Source organism: Boleophthalmus pectinirostris, unplaced genomic scaffold, assembly GCF_026225935.1.
Source record: "Boleophthalmus pectinirostris isolate CB_2022bp ecotype Guang Dong unplaced genomic scaffold, ASM2622593v1 HiC_scaffold_4, whole genome shotgun sequence".
NCBI lineage: Eukaryota > Metazoa > Chordata > Actinopteri > Gobiiformes > Gobiidae > Boleophthalmus > Boleophthalmus pectinirostris.
In genome coordinates, this window is record NW_026571353.1 from 145,001 (window position 1) to 166,001 (window position 21,001).

Consider the following 21,001-nt stretch of genomic DNA (forward strand, 5'->3'; position numbering starts at 1 on the left):
TAGGCAGGTACTTTTAAAAATGTAACCATTCACAGCTATTTGGTCGTGACATATGTAATGCGCCACTAACGGGGCCAACTGGTATATTAAGCTTTTTCCAAATCCCATAGGAAGAAGGGCAATAACGTCTTTCCCCTTGATAAAATTCACGAAACATTCTCTTTATTCCATCTTTAAATCCTCGTTCTCGAGAATCGTTGCCAACACAGAATGTATGGCTCTTCACTGATTGGCTGGTGCCCGAACTTGCACTTCCGGGGATCTTGCGAACCGTCTAGTGTATTCTGATTTCTGACCTAGTTGCTGGAAAGAAATGAAAGTGAACAGAGGCACTAGGTGGCGCCAACCTAGATTTACTGACCAATGTTGGCCCAAAACATCTTATATTAATAAACAATTTTCTACACAGCTGTTCTGTAACACTTTGAATAATTTTTACCACATGCTGTTTAAAAGGAAATAAATTCTCTTTGCAATCTCTGCACTGGTATCGGTTCATTTTTGGTATCGGCAGAAGTACTGACATCAGAACAGAAAAAGCTGTATCGGGGTCTTATTTTTAGTTTTATAATACATTCAGACAGCTGCTGACCAGTTAATGCCAGTCATGCTGTTTTAATGTAGTTGGCCCTTCAAAATATCTTCCATTTTGCTAAATTAACTCCCTTTGTCAATTACCTACCTACAGTTGGATTGCAAAGGGGCAAATGGTTCAATCCATCTTTAAATTCCCAATTTGCTGGCCTGAATTTTGAAAACTTCTTCCTCATTCAGCCCTAGTGGTTAGACTTGGCAATGATTGGCAATATTACTCTCTGGGCTGTAGTTATTTAAATGTATTTGCACAGTCGTTATGCCTCTGTACATAATCCCTTCAGCATTACGATTTTAAATTAACCAACTTTGAAAATTCTTGAAATTTTGCAACCCTGCCTGGAGTTGTATTTCTGTTAATTCATCCTGCATTTAATTCTTGTCTGTCTACAGAACTGAAAATGCTTTTGTATGGGTATATAAGGCAATCTGTTCTCCATGTTTTTAAAGGATACATATCATACCATTTTTAGAAGCTTTTAACCACGTTATAACTGTTTTCCCACTAAAAGTTGTATTTAGTAGGGATTGTTGGATTCAAGACATAATTGTTCTGAAGTTTTTCAGTTTTCCCCTAAAAAAACACTTTATGTGCAAATGCAGCAAATACCCTGGGAACTTAAAAACTTTGGAGGTAAACAAATGATTGTACACAGTCGGCTGAAACATAAATTGTATTTCGGTAATGAAAAGAGCCTGTGATTTCTGCCTGTCTCACTCCTTCAAATCTCTGACTTGTGATTTAAGAAGGTGGCAAAGTGCTAACACTCTCTGCTCTGTGTCTAATCAGTGTGGGGCTATGGGATCCTGTGTGTGACCCTCATCTCTCTGTGCTCGCTGGTCGGGGCCAGCGTGGTGCCTTTCATGAAGAAAACGTTTTACAAACGTCTGCTGCTCTACTTTATCGCCCTGGCTATTGGCACACTCTACTCCAACGCACTGTTTCAGCTCATCCCAGAGGTAGTGTGTCTGCCTGGGCATCACTCTTCCCTCATACCACTATAGGCCCTCAGTCCTTTGTAGGACTGTAAGCTGTCCTGTTAGGTCCTGTTAAGGATGGTGCAATATGGATTTTTTTTTACCAATATTTGTCTTGGTGTTGTGATCGACAACTGATGTTAGCAGATACTGATATTAAGCTTTTAAAATCTGCAGGAAGGACACAACTTATCAAAGATAAAGATTCATATTTCTTTTCATGAGTCTGTTCAGTAAGACAAATTTGATGTACTGTGGCAAACGAAATGACACATGGGCGCACAAAGATTAGAGCAGAGCAAACAATATCTGTGCCAAATAACCAACCAAATTTTCAATATCAGGCCCAATACCAATATATGGGTGACTCTTCCAATATACGTTCTGTCAGTACTTCTAGCTAAAAGATTAGACACCTGAGTTTTTAGGTTGATGGGGAAAAAAACAAAATGCTTGTAAACCCACCAAGATAAGGAATGAATTAATAGACCCAGGACATTGTGAGGTAAGATTTAGCCATTCATTGGACCACCATGCATAAAATTTAACAGATTCCTATTTATACTTGAAATACATCCTTGTAGATCAGTTTTTGCATTGTCACAATATACCCCTTTCCCATATGCATTTTGTGCTTTTAAAAAACAAATGTATATGGATATATGAGTGACAGTGTTTCTCTGTCCAGGCCTTTGGTTTTGACCCGATGGTGGACTTCTATGTGTCCAAGTCAGCTGTGGTGTTTGCAGGCTTCTACTTGTTTTTCTTCACTGAGAAGATTCTGAAAGTGCTGCTCAAACCCAAAGCTGGGGTGAGTCCACCATCTATACATGCATGTTGTTGTTGAAACGTTTAGGGGTACTCATAGACTGTGTAGGAGCCTAAACCCAGTTTGGAGTATTTTCATTATTGAGATAATTATGCTTATTTTGTTTGATTTAATGTTTACTTAAAATGCATGATTTTTGGTATTTTGGTGGTTCTTTATGGTTAACTTGATTATTTGTTGATTATTTGTTACAAAGTAATTTGATCTATTTATATTTTTTCTTTAATTATTGCTAATGTTAATCATAAGTTTACTTAAGTAATGTTTAATTTTTGTATTATTTTGTGGTCTACGGCTCCCTATTTAAGATGTGGGCAGGTGCACCGGGAGAGGGTAGAGTGGAGCCAAACAGTTTTTTGACCTCCTGTCACCTACACGTTAAAGTTCCTCTTTTTGTTTGTATCTGTATGTCCTATAATGTGAATCAGCAGTAAAGAGTTTTTAAATTGCACTTGGATCGCTGTTCGTGGATTCTTTCATTTTTGATGCATTTAAAAGGTGGAACAAGGTGTGCAAAGCGTCAACTATGGCTTCACAAATGTTTGGACCTTACAGACTGTATATATAAATGGACATAGCTAACTTGCTAGCGCCGCATTCCAATTAGGAAGTGAGCATGGGTGTGGTCCCTTTGAGCTCTGATTGCAATTGACTTGTACTTGAAATAATGTGGCCCCTCTGTGAGCCTTGTCATGCTGGTCCTAAAATAATAAAATTAACCCACTCACGTGATCCTGTTTTTTTTTTTTTTGTTTTTTTTTTTTGCTATTCTGTCTGTAAATTGAAGATATGAACAGACCAATAACAGAACAATTCGGTGCCTACTTTCCCAGAGGTCACTCCTGCTAACTTTAGCAACGGGTTTGAGTGACGGCGCCATTGCTAAGAACTCGCCCTCAGAGTTGCAAGTGGGAAGGGGTGTGTACCTTCAGCAGCCTCCATCCTGAGTGGCTCTTTGGTTTTGCACTAGGATTTCCAAATATGGTCCCTGGTTTTCATTAGTCTTTATAACCGGAGTTTCATGTAGTTGCAATCTAACGCTACGGGTGATGTCACCTTCCCTCTCCTTGTATTTTACAGTCTATGGGTACCATTGAATAATAGTATTTGTAATTGTATTTGTAGTTTTTTGAAATATGAAATGATGATCTAATGAGTTATGAGCTTTATTATTTGAATCTATGCCCCGCTGTGGGTCCACAGTCTAACATAGGGAGTGGTGCTCTTGCTGTGGTTTCTCAGAAGCTAACAAACAAATGCTAACTAGTGCTGAACTTTGTGTCTATCAGAGCCCCAGACATAGCCATTACCCAGCAGCTGAGCACTACTTGGAACCTGGCAGTGACCTGGAGGAGGGCGAAAAGGAGAAACTCCGACAGAACGGCGAAGTCAGCACTTCTGCTTTAGAGCCAGGAGAGGGCGCCCTCATGCTTTGCCCCTCACAGACACCGCAGGTGATCTCTCAAGGGTGCAAGAGCGCCTCCCTGCCATGTTCATCGGGGGGAGTTGTTTTAGTTCTTCTTAGGCTTAGTTCCTCTCTCAAACAGAAAGTACTCTGTTCCACCTTGTGACATGGTAATACAGGAAGTGCTTCACTGTGTTTTTAAATTCAGTACACCTTCACTAGAATCATTTGGATAATTTCAGCCCTGGAATTGCCAATCTCTACTGACCTAAAGGCAAAGGGTAACTGTTAACTTGAAAACTACCACTTCACAATGTCAAATAAAGTATTTTGAGCTTTGAGGATAATGACACACTAATAAATAATTACTCAAACATGTGTGAATGAAGAAAAAAACACAACCCTCGATATGTTTTTGATGAGATAACAGCATAACATTGCTCAAAGCTCACAAGAATATATTTTGTGTACTATAGGACCTTTAAATGTTAGAATTATTATAAAACATATACTTTTGGTGATTGATACACTGATTTAGGGTGGGTGTTAATCATTACCATAAACTGCAGATGTTTCTCTTTCACAGCTCTGTTGACCTGTGTGTGTGCTTGCAGGACACGCAGTGTTCCGACAGTGGGCCGTGCTCTAAGGGCAGCGGCGGCGGCTGTTACTGGCTCAAAGGGACCACATACTCGGACATCGGCACACTGGCCTGGATGATCACCCTCAGCGATGGCTTGCACAATTTCATCGACGGCCTGGCAATCGGAGCCTCCTTCACAGCATCTGTGTTTCAGGGCATCAGCACCTCCGTGGCCATTCTGTGTGAGGAGTTCCCTCATGAGCTGGGTGAGCACCTCAGCAGGGTGTGCACATGGTCCACAACCTTTTCTATCACAAACAGCAGTGATACATGCGGAATTAAATTACTTAATTAATGTGTCCATTTGCAAAGTGCATGGGTCAACAATGCATCTGGTTATTCTAAAAATCTTTTTTTTTTAAACTCATTCAGGGTATTACTACATGTCCAACAGACAAGACTGGAGGGAAATGTGTTTGTGTGCTTGTAGTCTACCTGTGCTGTAGGAGAGAGTCCCCTTAGCCAGGTGTGAGCTCTCTTCCTCTGCATATCTTTCACTCCTCTGGCCTCTCTTCCATTCACTCCACGTTAAACCCATATGTCCAGGCGACACCTGAGCAAAGTGAAATCCTCGCTAAGTCGGCCGGTGTTGAGGTCAGTTTCTGTCTTTGGTCTTCAAGCAACAAGGAAATTAAAGGTTCCACTTTGATACAGTAAAATCTGATTGAAGACGGCCTGTTTCCACATTTATCTCCTGTCTGGCTATAAATAGCTGGTACAAAATCATTCATACCACTGCAGCATCTGTCAGAAATAGACTCCTTGCCATTGTGCAGTGGTGTAAACCATCTCAATTCACTTTTCACACATTCTAATTGTTAGGGGAAACGCATGGGTCTTTGGACTAGAGACTTAAATGAGGTATTGCTCTCTCTAAATCTTTTTGGAAAAAAAAAAAAAGTCAATAATGATTTGTTTTAAATTAACACATTGAAGTGCACATAAAAAATCCATCATGGCAATCAAAGTACAGGAGAGAGAGAGATACTTTATTGATCCTGAGAGGAATTCAGGTTTTGCTGAAACAACCTTTACACTGCGCTTCTTAGTCGCCTGTCTTAATCAAAGTTCTCAGTGCAGCTTAACAGATGGACTGGTCAGGTAGGGTCAGCAGATCCAGTGTCAGGGCAGTTTGAGAAATTGAAGGGCACCAAAAGTGTCCCTGCTCTGTGTCTTGCAGCCCAGGCATAATAGCAGCGTCCAGGGGGAGCCAGGTGAATGGCAGGAAACGCCTAGTTCTAACTTCGTTTTGTTTTGGTTGGTGATGAAATGGTTCATTCCCTTGAAGTTTCTGGAAGATCATCTGTCACATTTGCTGCCACAAAAAGCCTGGAGCATCTCAAATGTCTAACTCTTTAGCTAGCCTCTTGCACAGTCTCCTTGAATACAGGAAAAACAAACGGCTTATTTCACACAGTCCAACAGTCCCCTACTTATGTCCTTCGAACTGGACATGCTGCACTTCTTACTTGGCTAAAATCCTATGATATGATGTTAAAGACTGAGCTTGAAAACAAAAAGATTCCAAAACAGCTTAGTGTGTGAGCTAGGTACCCACAGAAGCAGCCAACCACTGCATTGTGATGGGAATCAATTAAATACAAGTAAAGAAATCTGTCCTGGTTTGGTTGGTTTAAGATGTATTACACCAAAAAGATTCTTGTAAGCTTTAAACCATGTTATAATGTTGTTACCTCGTCAAAAACAGAACTGGAGTTGTGTTTTGTTTAATTCACCCATTGAGTAATTCTTTATTAGTCTGTCTACATCTCCAAAGCTTAAAATGCTTTGTTCCACTTTATGATGTCATGAAGCAGTAGTTTTCTACTACCTTTTTATCTTTTGTTTAGTAAAGATTGGCAATTCCAAGGCTGAAATGAAATTATACAAATTAATCTAGTGAAGGAGAAGAGTTTAAAAACTCAGAGGCGCTCTTCCTTTATTACCACATGACATTACAAGCTCGAACAGAATGTTTTCTTTTTGAGAGCCTAAATATGCAGACACAACATATGCAAAACACAACTCTGGGTATGTTTCTGATGAGGAAACATTATAATATAGACCATAAATAGCATCATACTTGTATGGGCTCTGTAAGCCAAATAAATTTAAATGAGCTTGTAACAGTTCATCATCAGAAACTTACTCAGAGTTGTATTTTGATTGAATGAGTAATCCTGAATGCATCTGATCTGCATTTAAGGCAAGCATGTTCTGAAAATGTCTTGTGTTGGCACAGTACTAAAATTTCATACTTGATTTCAATACTGAGTAATACACTGTATACCAATTCTGTTCAAATGAGATTCTACTTTCAAAACAAGTGTAGTATTGCTAGTATCTGATTTTCGATACTTCTGACAACTCTACTACCTACTTTTAATGTAAAATGATAAACTGCTGCTTGCTATAGTGAAATGCCACAATGAACTAAATGTACTCATGTTGTAGTTGACCTGCAAAAGCTTCACTGGTGTGTTGTGTTGCAGGGGACTTTGTGATCCTGCTGAACGCAGGCATGAGCATCCAGCAGGCCCTCTTCTTTAACTTCCTGTCGGCGTGTTGTTGTTACCTGGGCATGGGCTTCGGTATCCTGGCCGGCAACAGCTTTTCACCAAACTGGATCTTTGCTTTGGCTGGAGGCATGTTCCTCTACATCGCCTTGGCAGACATGGTGAGCTCAGATCAACAGATTTTGTCAGTCACCTCTTCTGGTGATTCTGTGTATGCCTTATTGATACTTTGCAGCCTACTTTATCAATATTATGCTGATGTGTTGAGCCTGAGTGATTATATGTTGTCCAGTTCTACATGTTGTTCTTTTGTCTTTTGTCATGTCTTTGTCAATGAAATTTAAACCTATTCCCCAGAGTTGTGATGCTAACTGTAAACACTTTCTATCTGAGTCTTGTTTTAAAACAATCAGACCAGAAAGTGCTGGTTTGTTGATTTGTGCTGTTAAACAAAGTCTCTTACACATAAAATTACAGTCACATGATAGCTAGCATTAGCCAACAGTTTTTTAGTTAGTCAATTAAAGATTCAACTTTGTATTGTCATTGTCATAGAAAAACAACAAAATTGCATTTGGAGCATAAAAGCATAGTTTCAATCTTACCTTTTTGTTGAAATGTGTGAAGAATCCCTCAGTCGTCCAGGTAGAATCCATACTTTAACTTCTTGGGTTCTTTTTAAAGACAATGCAGTAAAGTGTATTTACCTTGTTGACATGTTTCCACAAAAAAGACACGCCGCTCCGCCCGATAGTTGATAGCATTGGTTCAGTCACATACAATTTATCCAAAGCCCTGGTCGAAATAATAAAACCACTCATCGGTCAAACAAAATTCCACTGCAAGAACGCAAAACAATTGGCACAGGATCTAAAAAACATCACAGTAGCACCGGACGAAATACTCATCTCACATGACGTCATATCACTGTTCACTAAAACACCCGTGGATGTCACACTACGCATAGTACAGGAAAAACTTAAAAAGGACAGAACTCTCAAAAAACGCACAAATCTCACATTCGATGACATTTCACAATTATTACGTTTCGTGGCCAAATCAACATACTTCAATACAATAGCACCATTTACCGACAGAAAGAGGGGTTTGCAATGGGAGATCTACTATCCGCAATAATTAGCAGTTTTTTCATGGAGGACTTGGAACAGAAAGCTTTCAACACCGCACCACCACAATGCCGTTTAACATTTTGGAAACGTTATGTAGATGACATCCTAGAAAAAATACAGCAAGGACACACTCAAGAACTCACGGACCATCTCAACACACAAGACGACACAAGAAACATTCAATTCACACACGAGGAGGAAAAAGACAGAGCAATACCTTTTCTGGACATTAAAATCCACCACATCGCAGATGGCAGCATTAAAATCACAATATACCAGAAACCTACACACACTGACCAATATCTACTCTGGACATCCGAACATCCCACTGCACACAAACTTTCAGTAGTAAGAACATTATTCGAATGGGCCACACTCATTACAGACCACACTGACAGGGAAGAAGAGGAGAGACACATCATACAAGCACTCAAACAATGTCAATATCCCAGCTGGGCCATAAACAAAGGCAGACAACAAGTTATCAATAAAACCAACAAACCCCGGAAAAAACCACAACAATCCAACATAGGGCAGCAGGACCATAAGAACATAGTCACACTACCGAACATCAGAGGCATAACCGAACCCATCCAGAGAGCCATGAAAAAACACAACATAAGCACTGGAGTAAAACCATACACAAAACTCCGCCAACAGCTCATACACCCCAAGGACAAAATCCCACAAGAACAAAATGCAATACCATCTATGAAATTCAATGCAAATCATGCAATAAATCATACATAGGGGAAACAGGCCGGGCATTTCACATCCAAAAAAAGGAACACCAAAAGGAATGCGAGAAGGAAACTTCAGGGAGACTCACCAGAACACAAAAAGACAAAGCAGAACAGGAAAACCTAAAATCCGCCATATCAGACCACTGTAAAAGGAACAACCACATTATGGATTGGGACGGGGCTCGGGTCATTGGATCGGAAAACAACAAGTTCAAACGCTGGATCAAGGAGGCCATTGAAATCAGAAAACGAGGCACGGACAGCATTAACCGTGATGACTGCGCGTTCCTCCTTTCACACACCTGGGACACCCTCCTCCAGAGAACACCGGGCGACGGGAGGCGTGGTCAGTCTGAGCGACCTGCCAGGTCCATCAGGCTGACCATGCCTACAGGAAGTAACAACAGCTGATATACGACACGTCACCACCAACACCGGTGACAATTCTGAAGATGGCTTGCAGCTAGCAGCAGAAACATGTCAACAAGGTAAATACATTTTACTGCATTGTCTTTAAAAATAACCCAAGAAGTTAAAGCATAACAATTAATGTCCATAATGGAGCTTCCACACCTCTGAACCTGACCTGGCTGAACCTGTTGTTCTCTTGTTTGTTTTGAATAAGGTTTGAGGATGGAGTTGTAAATAGGAGATAAATGGTGTCTGAGGCCTCCATTTCTGTTTGCTTTCAAAAAGCCCTCTGTTTGCGGATATCCAAAATGGGCCTTCAACAAAATCAAGAGAACTAAAAAACTGGACAACAGAGAATCAGAACCCAAGAGAAAGGGGGGAACTATTGCGTACATGGCTGGTGTTTCTGAAAAACTACAGAGGATTTTCAGACAACATGAGATCCCGGTCTATTTCAAACCTACGAAGACTCTAAGACAGAAACTGGTCCACCTAAAGGACAAAACACCGAGCCACAAACAAAGCAATGTGGTCTATTCCATTCAGTGCAGTGAAGACTGCAGTGAACGCTACATTGGAGAAACTAAACAGCTACTTCACAAGAGGATGAACCAACACAGATGAGAGAGCAGCAGTGGACCTCAGTCTGCCGTACATCTCCACTTAAAACCCACGGGTCACTCATTTGAGGACAGCAAGGTACAGATTTTAGCCAGAGAGAAAAACTGGTTTGAGAGGAGAGTGAAAGAAGCCATTTTTGTTAAAGAGAATCCTTCTCTAAACAGAAATGCCTCAGACACCATCTATCTCCTATTTACAACTCCATCCTCAAACCTACATCAAAACAAACAAGAGAAGAACAGCTGCAGCCAGATCAGGTTCAGAGGTGTGGAAGCTCCATTATGGACATTCATTGTTATGCTAATTAGACCCCACACCCTGTACAGGTCAATAGGCCTAATTAACTAACAGAAACTGTAAACAAGTAGGTGTTAGTTTCAGTTAGTTCGCTCCTCCCTGCAGACAGATATAAGGAAGTGTCCACCAGCATTCTGACCAGAACTGAAGAAGCAGCTTGGATGAGCTGCGAAACGTCTTCAACCAAACTAACTTTTGTCCAGTCGACAAACTGAATTTTTCTCGTCACTTTTTGTTGAAAGGAGAAGGCATGGAGTTAGTTGAAGATTTGGGAGTGAATCATGCCTTTAATCTGCCTGTTTTACTTAAATACCTCATTTCTTAGTACTTTTCTATAAAAAAAGAAAAACATAGTTGTTCTGCATGACCTCTCAAGCAATAGTAGTCTTGTATTTGGAGTTGGGGTCAGATACATGGCCAGATCATAGATACTGAAAAGTTTTAGAGAAGATTTTGCTGTGCCCCCTTTTTAGTCGACTAACCTATTAGTCCGGTTCCTTATATACTTTTGTGGGAATTTTTTGGGGATTTGCTAACCTATATATTTTTGGAAAGGTTATAGTATATGGAGTCAGAAAATCAATGTTTGCATTTGCCCACATGTCTTTATGGTGGCCATATTGGATAAAAAAAAAAATGCCCGCCAAAAAACCCTTTTTGGAATATCTCAGCCTCTGAATAAGTTGAAATGTTGATTTTAACTGCTAAACCCAAATTTTCAGGGTCAGGGAATCAAATGGTGCTAGTTACAAACCTGTAAGACCTACCCACATTAACCCTTAGATCAGGGGTGTCAAACTCATTTTGGTCCAGGGGCCGTATCCAACCTACTTTGATCTCAAAGGGGCCGGATCAGAAAACTCATGTCATATAAACCCCAAAAATAACAATAAGTTTAAATATTTGTGCAGAGAAACACAAATCTATTACAGAAATCTTTTTTAATTGATGAACTCTTTCTTTTACAAAATATTATAATATTATGAACAAGGGCAGCAGTAGCTCAGTTGGTAGAGTATTCGCCCACTGATCTGAAGGTTGGCGGTTAGAATCCAGCTCTCGACATAAACATCACAGGTTGAGCTGTCAGATTCACTGACCCATAGGTTGGCTGATGTGATTCCAGCTCCCACAGATGAATGCTGCTGTTGTGTCCTTGGGCAAGACACTTAACCCACCTTGCCCACAGTGTCTGCGTACACTGGTGTGTGAATGTGCGTGTGAATGGGTGAGTGGTTCCTTGTTGTAAAGCGCTTTGAGTGCCTCGAAGGTGGAAAAGCGCTATAGAAAAATGTGACCATTTATGAACAACCTGAAACTTTAAGAAAAAAAACATTTCAACACAATGTTTTAACATGAACTTGTATGTAAACAGGAATAAGTCAATTTTTCTTGGAAAATCCTGAACTCTGCTCCACTTTTCTCATGTTGGACATTTTACTGATGAGGGTGTCACGGTCAACAGTCAAAACGATCGTCCTTTAAGAGCGTTTGGAAAGAGACAAGTCTTCATTTGTGCTGCTCTGGTGGGAGGGGCCACGTACAGAGACACTGGAGATGCTGCTGTGATAAACACCACAGAAAATTAACAATATTTTAATAGAAAATATAATTACAATATTTTAGTAGAAAATCAGCTGAGGGCCAGATTAAAGGTCTTGGAGGGCCGGATCTGGCCCCCGGGCCTTATGTTTGACACCTGTGCCTTAGATGAATAAGTGGGTCAAAAATGACCCGCTTTGGTTGTTTTCTTGCATTTTCACTGTAATATTCACATGTAATACTCCATGTTCCTCCAAAAACATGTTTTTCTTTTTTTTTTTATTATTATCCTGCTGAAATACATCAACAATATGGGTAAAACAAATTATAAACATCACATGCAGCTGGTCAGAAAACTCAGAGTTAAAAGTAGCTAACATAAAATTTGGATGTTGGATGTAAACACACACATTTAGACACAATATGTTTACACAACTTTTTTATGAGACATTTTCTATACATCATCATTATCATCATCACTTTCATACAACCATAGACCATATATATGAGTGGACAGATCTAACGCTGTAGCCGTCATGTGCCAAATAGGAAGTTCTCCTGGAGGCTCTTCTGGCTCCTTCTGACTCTGGCTCCAATGGACTTACATTAGGATCTTGTGGCTCCTCTCTCTGTACCTGCTGCAGTGAGCCTCAAACATTTTGGTCTTAAAATGTTTGTGTTAACCCACGACACATGATCCTATTCATAATACAGAGTCTGGCTCCAGATTGGCTCCTGTAACCGTGAACATCACAAGCCTCATTTGAGCGACGCTGAACTCTGTGGGTCACACTCACTTAGTCCACTTCTTTTACACAGTCTATGCAACAACATAGCTTCGGAATCATCATCATTCTGGCACTGGCTGCTGCACTGACACATGTCAGTACAGGATAAACCTTTAGTTTCTGGTGTGCAGTTCTGCAGTCGCCTTTGTACTTGGCAGTGGTGAACAGTGGACCTGGACCCTGAGCCTTCATTAGGACTAACTGCTGCTATCATGACATCATTTATTTAAAGAAAACTAAATGAAGCAAATTGCGCATGCACTTATTGCATATATTTGCTTAATAAACATTAGCTACTGTTCTACAAGATGGATAGATCCACGGCTGTCCGGGCTCCGAGCTCTGGTCTGGCCGTGGACTCTGAGCTCCAGTTCTTCTGTCGTCCAAATAGGGGTGTCCTGCTTGTTTTTTGACACTGCGGTCTCGTTTATATTTGCTATAACAGGGTATTCACAAGATGTTGTGGTGTGTGTGTGTGTGTGTGTGTGTGTGTGTATATATATATAGATAGATAGATAGAGATAGATAGAGATAGATAGATAGATATAGATAGGACAAGGCGCAGGCAATCAACAGCTCTGCCCTGCCAGTGATCAAATACCCTGCAGGAATCATAAGCTGGCCAAAGGAGGAGATACAGACCACAGATGTTAAGACACGAAAGCTCCTGACCATGCATGGAGGGTTCCATCCCAGTGGCTTGAGAGGGTCTGAAGGACACACAGAGGCTCATTCTGGAGGTCAGGAGCAGGCCCTGGGCACTCGAGTAATAGAGGCCCAGATCTACCACACCAAACAAGAGCCACGGTGTAGACTGTGCAAAGAGTTTCCTGACACAGTCCAGCACAGAACTGCAGGTGTAAGATGCTGGCAGGGAAACAAACATGGAGCGACATAACCAAGTGGTGGGCATAGTGTACAGAAACATCTGTGCAGAGTACAAGCTGGAGACCCCAGGATCAAGGTGGGAAACACCTCCAAAGGTTGTGGAGAACGAGCCAAGATCTTGTGGGACTTCCAGATACAGACTGACAGGATGGTGATGGACCAACCAGACATAGTGGTGGTGGATAAGAAACAGAGCAGAGCTGTGGTGGTGGACATCACAATACCAAGCAATGGTAATATCAGGAAAAAGGAACCGCCTGTCAATCTCACGTTCCGTCCTCCCCTCACTCATGAACAAGACCCCGAGATACTTGAACTCCTCCACTTGAGGCAGGGACTCTCCACCCACCTGGAGAGGGCAAGACACCTTTTTCCGGTCGAGAACCACGGCCTCGGATTTGGAGATGATCTTCATACCAGCCGCTTCACACACGGGTTAAACTGCCCCAGTGCTGCAGGTCCTGGTTTGATGAAGACAACAGGACAACATCGTCTGTGAACAGCAGAGATGATCCTGTGGTCCCCAAACCAGACTGTTCGGCCCCTGACTGCACCGAGAAATTCTGTCCATAAATACAATGAACAGAACCGGTGACAGTTGCAGCCCTGGCGGAGTCCAACATGCACCGGGAATAGGTCTGACTTACTGCCGGCAATGAACACAGCTCTTGCTCCAGTCATACAGGGATCAGACAGCCCTTAGCAAAGGGCCCCGGACCCCATACTCCCAGAGCACCCCCCACAGGACACCACGAGGGACACAGTTGAATGCCTTCTCCAGATCCACAAAGCACATGTGGACTGGTTGGGCAAACTCCCATGAACCCTCGAGCACCCAATGGAGAGTGTAGAGCTGATCCAGTGTTCCACGACCGGGATGAAAACCATGGTCGGATTCTCCTCTCCAGTCCCTGGCACAGACCGGGGAGGCTGAGGAGTGTGATTCCCCTGTAGTTGGAACACACCCTCCGGTCCCCCTTCTTATACAGAGGGACCACCACCCCGGTCTGCCAGTCCAGACGATGTTGAAGAGGCATGTCAGCCAAGACCCACAACCTCCAGAGACTTAAGGTACTCAGGATGGATCTCATCTAGCCATGGGCTTTATATTATGAATAGGATTTTTTTGATGGACAAAATAGCAAAAAAAAAAAAAAAAAAATCAGGATCATGTAGAGTGGGTTCATACAAACATTTTAAGACCAAAATGTTTGAGGCTCACTTCAGCAGGTACAGAGAGAGGAGCCACAAGATCCTAATGTAAGTCCATTGGAGCCAGAGTCAGAAGGAGCCAGAAGAGAATCCTGGAGAACTTCCTGTTTGGCACACGGCAGCTCCAGCGTTAGATCTGTCCACTCATATATATGGTCTATGGTTGTATGAAAATGATGATGATAATGATGATGTATAGAAAATGTCTCATAAAAAAGTTGTGTAATCATATTGTGTCTAAATGTGTGTGTTTACATCCAACATCCAAATTTTATGTTCTTTGAGTTTTCTGACCAGCTGCATGTGATGTTTATAATTTGTTTTACCCATATTGTTGATGTATTTCAGCAGGATAATAATAAAAAAAAAAAAGAAAAACATGTTTTTGGAGGAACATGGAGTATTACATGTGAATATTACAGTGAAAATGCAAGAAAACAACCAAAGTGGGTCATTTTTGACCCACTTATTCATCTAAGGGTTAATTTGGGTAGGTCTTACAGGTTTGTAACTAGAACCATTTGATTCCCTGACCCTGAAAATGTGGGTTTAGCAGTTAAAATCAACATTTCAACTTATTCAGAGGCTGAGATATTCCAAAAAGGGTTTTTTGGCGGCCATTTAAAAAAAAATCCAATATGGCCGCCATAAAGACATGTGGGCAAATGCAAACACTGATTTTCTGACTCCATATACTATAACCTTTCCAAAAATATATAGGTTAGCAAATCCCCAAAAACTTCCCACTAAGGTCAAAAAATGACAATAAGGAACCGGACAATATTGACAGAACATGTCTTTAATCGACTACAGCCCTGAAACAAAGATGTGTTTACTGTGGCTTGTAAACAATAAGAGTATGGAAGACCAAACATTTGAGATTATCTGAAACACAACGCGCCTCCAGGTGGGTTTTTGAGGAGCTAGCAACATTTTAATATGGAGAGAAATAACGAATAAACATTAAGAGCAGAAGTTAACAGTCCTGTATTATACAAAATTATTATTTATTTCTAAAGGCACAGCACATCGTAATGAACGTTTAAAATGTAAATATGTCACCATGTGTGTTAAACGTGGTGACATATACCATATTTGACCACTGAAGAACCACTGTTTTATAGCTTTAGAAAATGCTGCCAGTGTTGAAAGCTCTCGTGTATGAGAGGTTTTAACACTAGCAGCGTTTTTTGACACCAAGTTTGACATTAAGTTTACAGAAACCCTTTTCTTATCTAACCCTATCTTATCTCTTTTGTAACTGTTCTATTCATTTTTGCTTTGTTCATGTTCTAAGGTAGGACGTTTCAGATATTTGATATAATTTATTCCACATCTAACCATATTGCAGTCCCTGTTTTCCCTCTGTCGCTCTTTCTCAATCACTCACTCACTCACCCTCACTGATTCACACACACACTCACTCATTTATTTGCTGGCTCGCTCAGTTGCTTGCATTCGCAGCTCTAAGATTCTGTGCAATGGTCCGTACACAAGCCCATGTCACCCATGCTCCCACACAACAATTCTAAATAAGCACAGCAACTTTACAAACCTGATGCAATGTGCAATAGTTTCATTAGCAGGATGCACACTGATTGTGTTGTGAGAGCGCTTCGAGGAGGGAGTGACTTCATGTAGGGAGCAAAGGGAGGGGACTCACAGTGTCAAAAATGAAAGTGAAACTTATATTTAAAAAAGTTTGTTTTCAGTAAATATAGGATTTTTGAATGATAACCTGTTCTAAATATGTTAGCAGTTAAATCCCCTTAGATGTAAAATACCTTCTTTTTAAAATGTGAAAATCCAATACAAATAAATGATAGCAAAGGATAAATTTGTCAAAAAGAATAATCTATAAATGTCTCACTCTCCATGTACACATGCATTTTTTGATCTAGAAACATAGACTGTCTAAAAAAAGAGGACTAAGCGAATGTGACGTCACCCATAGAGTTCAGCAAGACTTAAATGAAGCTTGCAATGCTAGCGGTTATAGGAGCGAATTTGAAGCATGTCTCTATACTATGAATAGGGTCATTCCACGCTAACTCTCCCGCTCGACCATCTCAGATTTGACTGAAAAAAATTCTAGGAGGTTCACACACTTTCCAATAGGAAAAGTCCCAAATTTTAGCTCCCAACTCCTTATAGTTTTGTCATTAAAATATTTTGTCAACTACCCCCTGACGTGGTTTGAGCAGAGTTTTCTGAGCAGCCACTTTGAGATTGCTGTATCTAAAAACAAATTAAGGTCGGTCCTTCAAATTTTCAAGGGTTACAATTTGGTAAATGTACTTGTAGAATATGGACTTTTACACATTTTTTTGACTTTTGATTTATCACATATTTCTGGGGGCTTGAATTTGCTTGAAAATTCTACTCTTCAAATCTGAGGGCATTTTTGAAGGACTGTGGAAAGTGCAATGTTAAAGACAGAGGTTTGATATTGAACATACACCTTCCCACACATGCTGTGTACTTTGTATTTTAAAACTGACCTCTATGATGAACGCTCTACAAGACATTATTGTGTTAAAAATCAAAAAAATAAATTTAGTGTCAAATTCAAACTTCAGAAAGACTAGAAGTTTGTTTTTAATATATTCAAAATGTGTGATGGTGTTCTGCCTTATTTTTGCAAAATGATTTTTTTTAAATGTGTTGGCATTAATGTACGTCATTCATGGACTATGAAGGCACTTTCAGAAGATAAGAAAACACCCTGATTTCATGACTCATAACTTATACTCAACAAAATGTTTCATACTTGAAGTATAACTTATATGCAGTTAGATATAGAAATAGAAACGTGTCTGTTACGATCCTGTGCAAAGACGCAACAAAAAGCGGGGGGTTATATATTTTTATTAACATTTTCACAAAATCACTTAGCAAAAATTTTCGCAAAATGAATTTATGAAAATGTGGTGTCCGCATACATGCATATGCATATGAAGGCACTTTCAGAAGCTAAGAAAATACCCTGATTTCATGACACACAGGCTAAACTTAACAAAATGCTTTATTTGATTACTCTACTATTGTAAATGATGTCAACTCTTTGAGGAAACCAACAGATGTTTTGGTGTAACACTCCTGAATTGTATATAAGCATGCTGTTGTAGTGCTAGAAACATCTATTTTAGAAATGATGTGTTGTAAAGGTTCCAGCACAAGTCTTCTCTCTAGGCCAGAAGAAACTTTTTGCTGGGCCGTCTGGATGCATGAATTGTATCTGAACATCTTGCAGGGCTTCAGATGTCTCTCTGATGCTTGTTTGCTCTCACGTCAAACAACATGCACACATTACTGATGACTTTAACCCACCACATTGTGTATGATTTTTTAGTTATATAGTTAATAAAAGTATACTACCCCTCCCCTCCCTTTTTTGTTGCATCTTTGCACAGGATTGTAAGAGACACATTTCTATTTCTATATTTAAAGACTACATATAAGTTATACATCAAGTATAGTTTATTAAGAATTAAATGGAATATTTTATTGAGTTTAAGTTATGTGTCATGAAATCAGGGTGTTTTCTTATCTTCTGAAAGTGCCTTTATAGTCCATGAATGACGTACATTAATGCGAACACCACATTTTCAAGAATTCTGCAGAAATAAGGCAGACCACCATCACAAATTTTGGATATGTTGAAGACAGACATCTAGTCTTTCTAAAATGGTAAATTTTTATGTTGATAGGTGCTTCATTTTTTTGGTATAACATGGTAAAGATGGCACCAAATTAATTTTTTCCATTTATAACACTTAATGTCTTGTAGAGTGTTCATCACAGAGGCTCAGTTTTAAAATACAAAGTACACAGCACGTGTGGGAAGGTGTATGTTCAATATCAAACCTCTGTCTTTAACATTGCACTTTCCACAGTCCTTCAAAGATGCCCTCATATTTGAAGAGTAAAATTTTCAAGCAAATTCAAGCCCCCAGAAATCTGTGATAAATCAAAAGCACATGTGTAAAAGTCCATATTCTACAAGTACATTTGTCAAATTTTAACCCTTGAAAATTTAAAGGACTGACCTTAAATAGTTTCAGATACAGCAATCTCAAAGTGGCTCCTCGGAAAACTCTGCTCAAACCAGGTCAGGGGGTAGTTGACAAAATATTTTTTAATGACAAAAGGAGGCAAGGTGTGAAGAATCCCTCAGTCGTCAAGGTAGAATCCACACAGCTGTGGATTTGCCTGTAGTGATCTGCCTGTAGGGATCTACGTTTATCTACAGCCTGCCTAAGATTCACAAACAGGGTGTACCTCTCAGACCCATTGTTTATAGCACAGACTCCATCACATACAATGTGGCCAAACACCTGAAGAGCATTTTGTCCCCTTTGGTGGGTAAAACGGAGCACCATACTGAGAACACAGCCGAATTTGTGAACAAAATCAAACGTCTCCAGTTTGACCCGGACGAGACAATGGTTTCCTTTGATGTGACGTCTCTTTTCACGTGTATCCCTACATCAGTAGCGGTGGAAGCAGCAAGGAAGAGACTGCAGGATACCAAACTAGAAGAGAGAACTAAACTGTCACCGGATCAAATCTGCCAACTGCTGGAAATCTGTTTAAATACCACCTACTTTCAGTTCAGAGGGAACTTCTACAGACAAATCCACAGCTGTGCGATGGGCTCACCGGTCTCTCCTGTCATTGTTAACTTATGTATGGAACAATTTGAACAGAGGGCCTTGGCCTCTTATCCAGGAACTCCACCCATACTTTGGTATCGTTATGTGGATGATAACTTTTCTAAAATCAAAATTCAAGATTTGGAACTCCACATATTAATGCTGTAGATCCCAAAGGGGCCGGATCAGAAAACTCATGACATATGAACCCCAAAAATAACAATAAGTTCAAATATTTGTGCAGAGAAACACAAATCTGTTACAGAAATCTTTTTTAATTGATGAACTCTTTCTTTTACAAAATATTATAATATTATGAACAACCTGAAACTTAAGAAAAATGCAATTTCAAACACAGTTTTTTAACATTAACTTGTATGTAAATAGGAATAAGTCAATTTGTCTTGGAAAATCCTGCACTCGGCTCCACTTTTCTCATTTTTGACATTTTGCTGATGAGGGTGTCACGGTCAACAGTCAAAACAATCGTCCTTTAAGAGCGTTTGGAAAGAGACAAGTCTTCATTTGTGCTGCTCTGGTGGGAGGGGCCACGTACAGAGACGCTGGAGACGCTGCTGTGATAAACACCACAGAAAATTAACAATGTTTTAATAGAAAATATAATTAAAATATTTCAGTAGAAAATCAACAGAGGGCCACATTAAAGGTCTTGGAGGGCCGGATCTGGCCCCTGGGCCGTATGTTTGACACCTGTGCTGTAGATCCTAACATCATATTCACCCGTGAAGATGCCAAGAACAACACATTGGCTTTCTTAGATTGTGCAGTAACGACAGGAGAAGACCGGCGACTCCAGGTTGAGGTCTTCAGGAAGCCCACACACATGGACCAGTGCCTGCTTTTTGATTCTCACCACCCACTGCAACACAAACTTGGAGTTATTCGGACACTACAACACAGGGCTCAAGTGGTGCCTACAAGCAGGGAGAAGAGAAAGAAGAACAACATGTGCAGGAAGCCCTCTCTGTTTGTGGAGATCCAAAATGGACCTTCAACAAAACCAAGAGAACTAAAAAACTGGACAACAGAGAATCAGAACCCAAGAGAAAGGGGGGAACTATTCCTTACATGGCTGGTGTTTCTGAAAAACTACAGAGGATTTTCAGACAACATGAGATCCTGGTCTATTTCAAACCTATGAACGCTCTAAGACAGAGACTGGTCCAACCCAAAGGACAAAACACCAAGCCACAAACAAGGCAATGTGGGCTACTCCATTCAGTGCAGTGAAGACTACATTGGAGAAAATAAACAACTACTTCACAAGAGGATGAACCAACACAGATGAGAGAGCAGCAGTGGACCTCAGTCTGCTGTGCATCTCTACTTAAAAACCACGGGCCACTCATTTGAGGACAGTGAGGTACAGATTTTAGCCAGAGAGAAAAATTGGTTTGAGAGGAGAGTGAAAGAAGCCATTTTTGGAAATGGAGGCTTCAGACCCATCTATCTCCTATTTACCACTCCATCCTCAAACCTACATAAAAAAAAACAAGAGAAGAACAGGAGTAGTCAGGTCAGGTCCAGAGATGTGGAAGCTCCATTGTGGCCATGAATTGTTCTGCTAATTAGACCCCACACCCTGTACAGGTCAATAGATGGAACTAACAGACACTAGGGATGGGCATTTGATGAAATGTTCTTAATCGATCGTCGGAAGAATTAACGATCGATTATCGATTAATCATTAACGTGTTTATATTAAAATGATCATCATTATTATTACTA

The 21,001-nt window shown here is 40.4% G+C and overlaps 1 protein-coding gene across 2 annotated transcripts in view; it reads left to right on the forward strand.

Annotated features, from left to right (window-relative positions):
- Positions 1-21,001, forward strand: part of slc39a14 (solute carrier family 39 member 14) — a 46,069-nt gene that overhangs the window by 18,373 nt on the left and 6,695 nt on the right. For both annotated transcript variants that reach the window (XM_055161764.1, XM_055161763.1), the window contains 5 exons: positions 1,385-1,554; positions 2,261-2,383; positions 3,691-3,855; positions 4,421-4,655; positions 6,942-7,126. In XM_055161764.1, the coding sequence (XP_055017739.1) occupies positions 1,385-1,554; positions 2,261-2,383; positions 3,691-3,855; positions 4,421-4,655; positions 6,942-7,126 (878 nt within the window). The remainder of the gene's footprint in view (positions 1-1,384; positions 1,555-2,260; positions 2,384-3,690; positions 3,856-4,420; positions 4,656-6,941; positions 7,127-21,001) is intronic.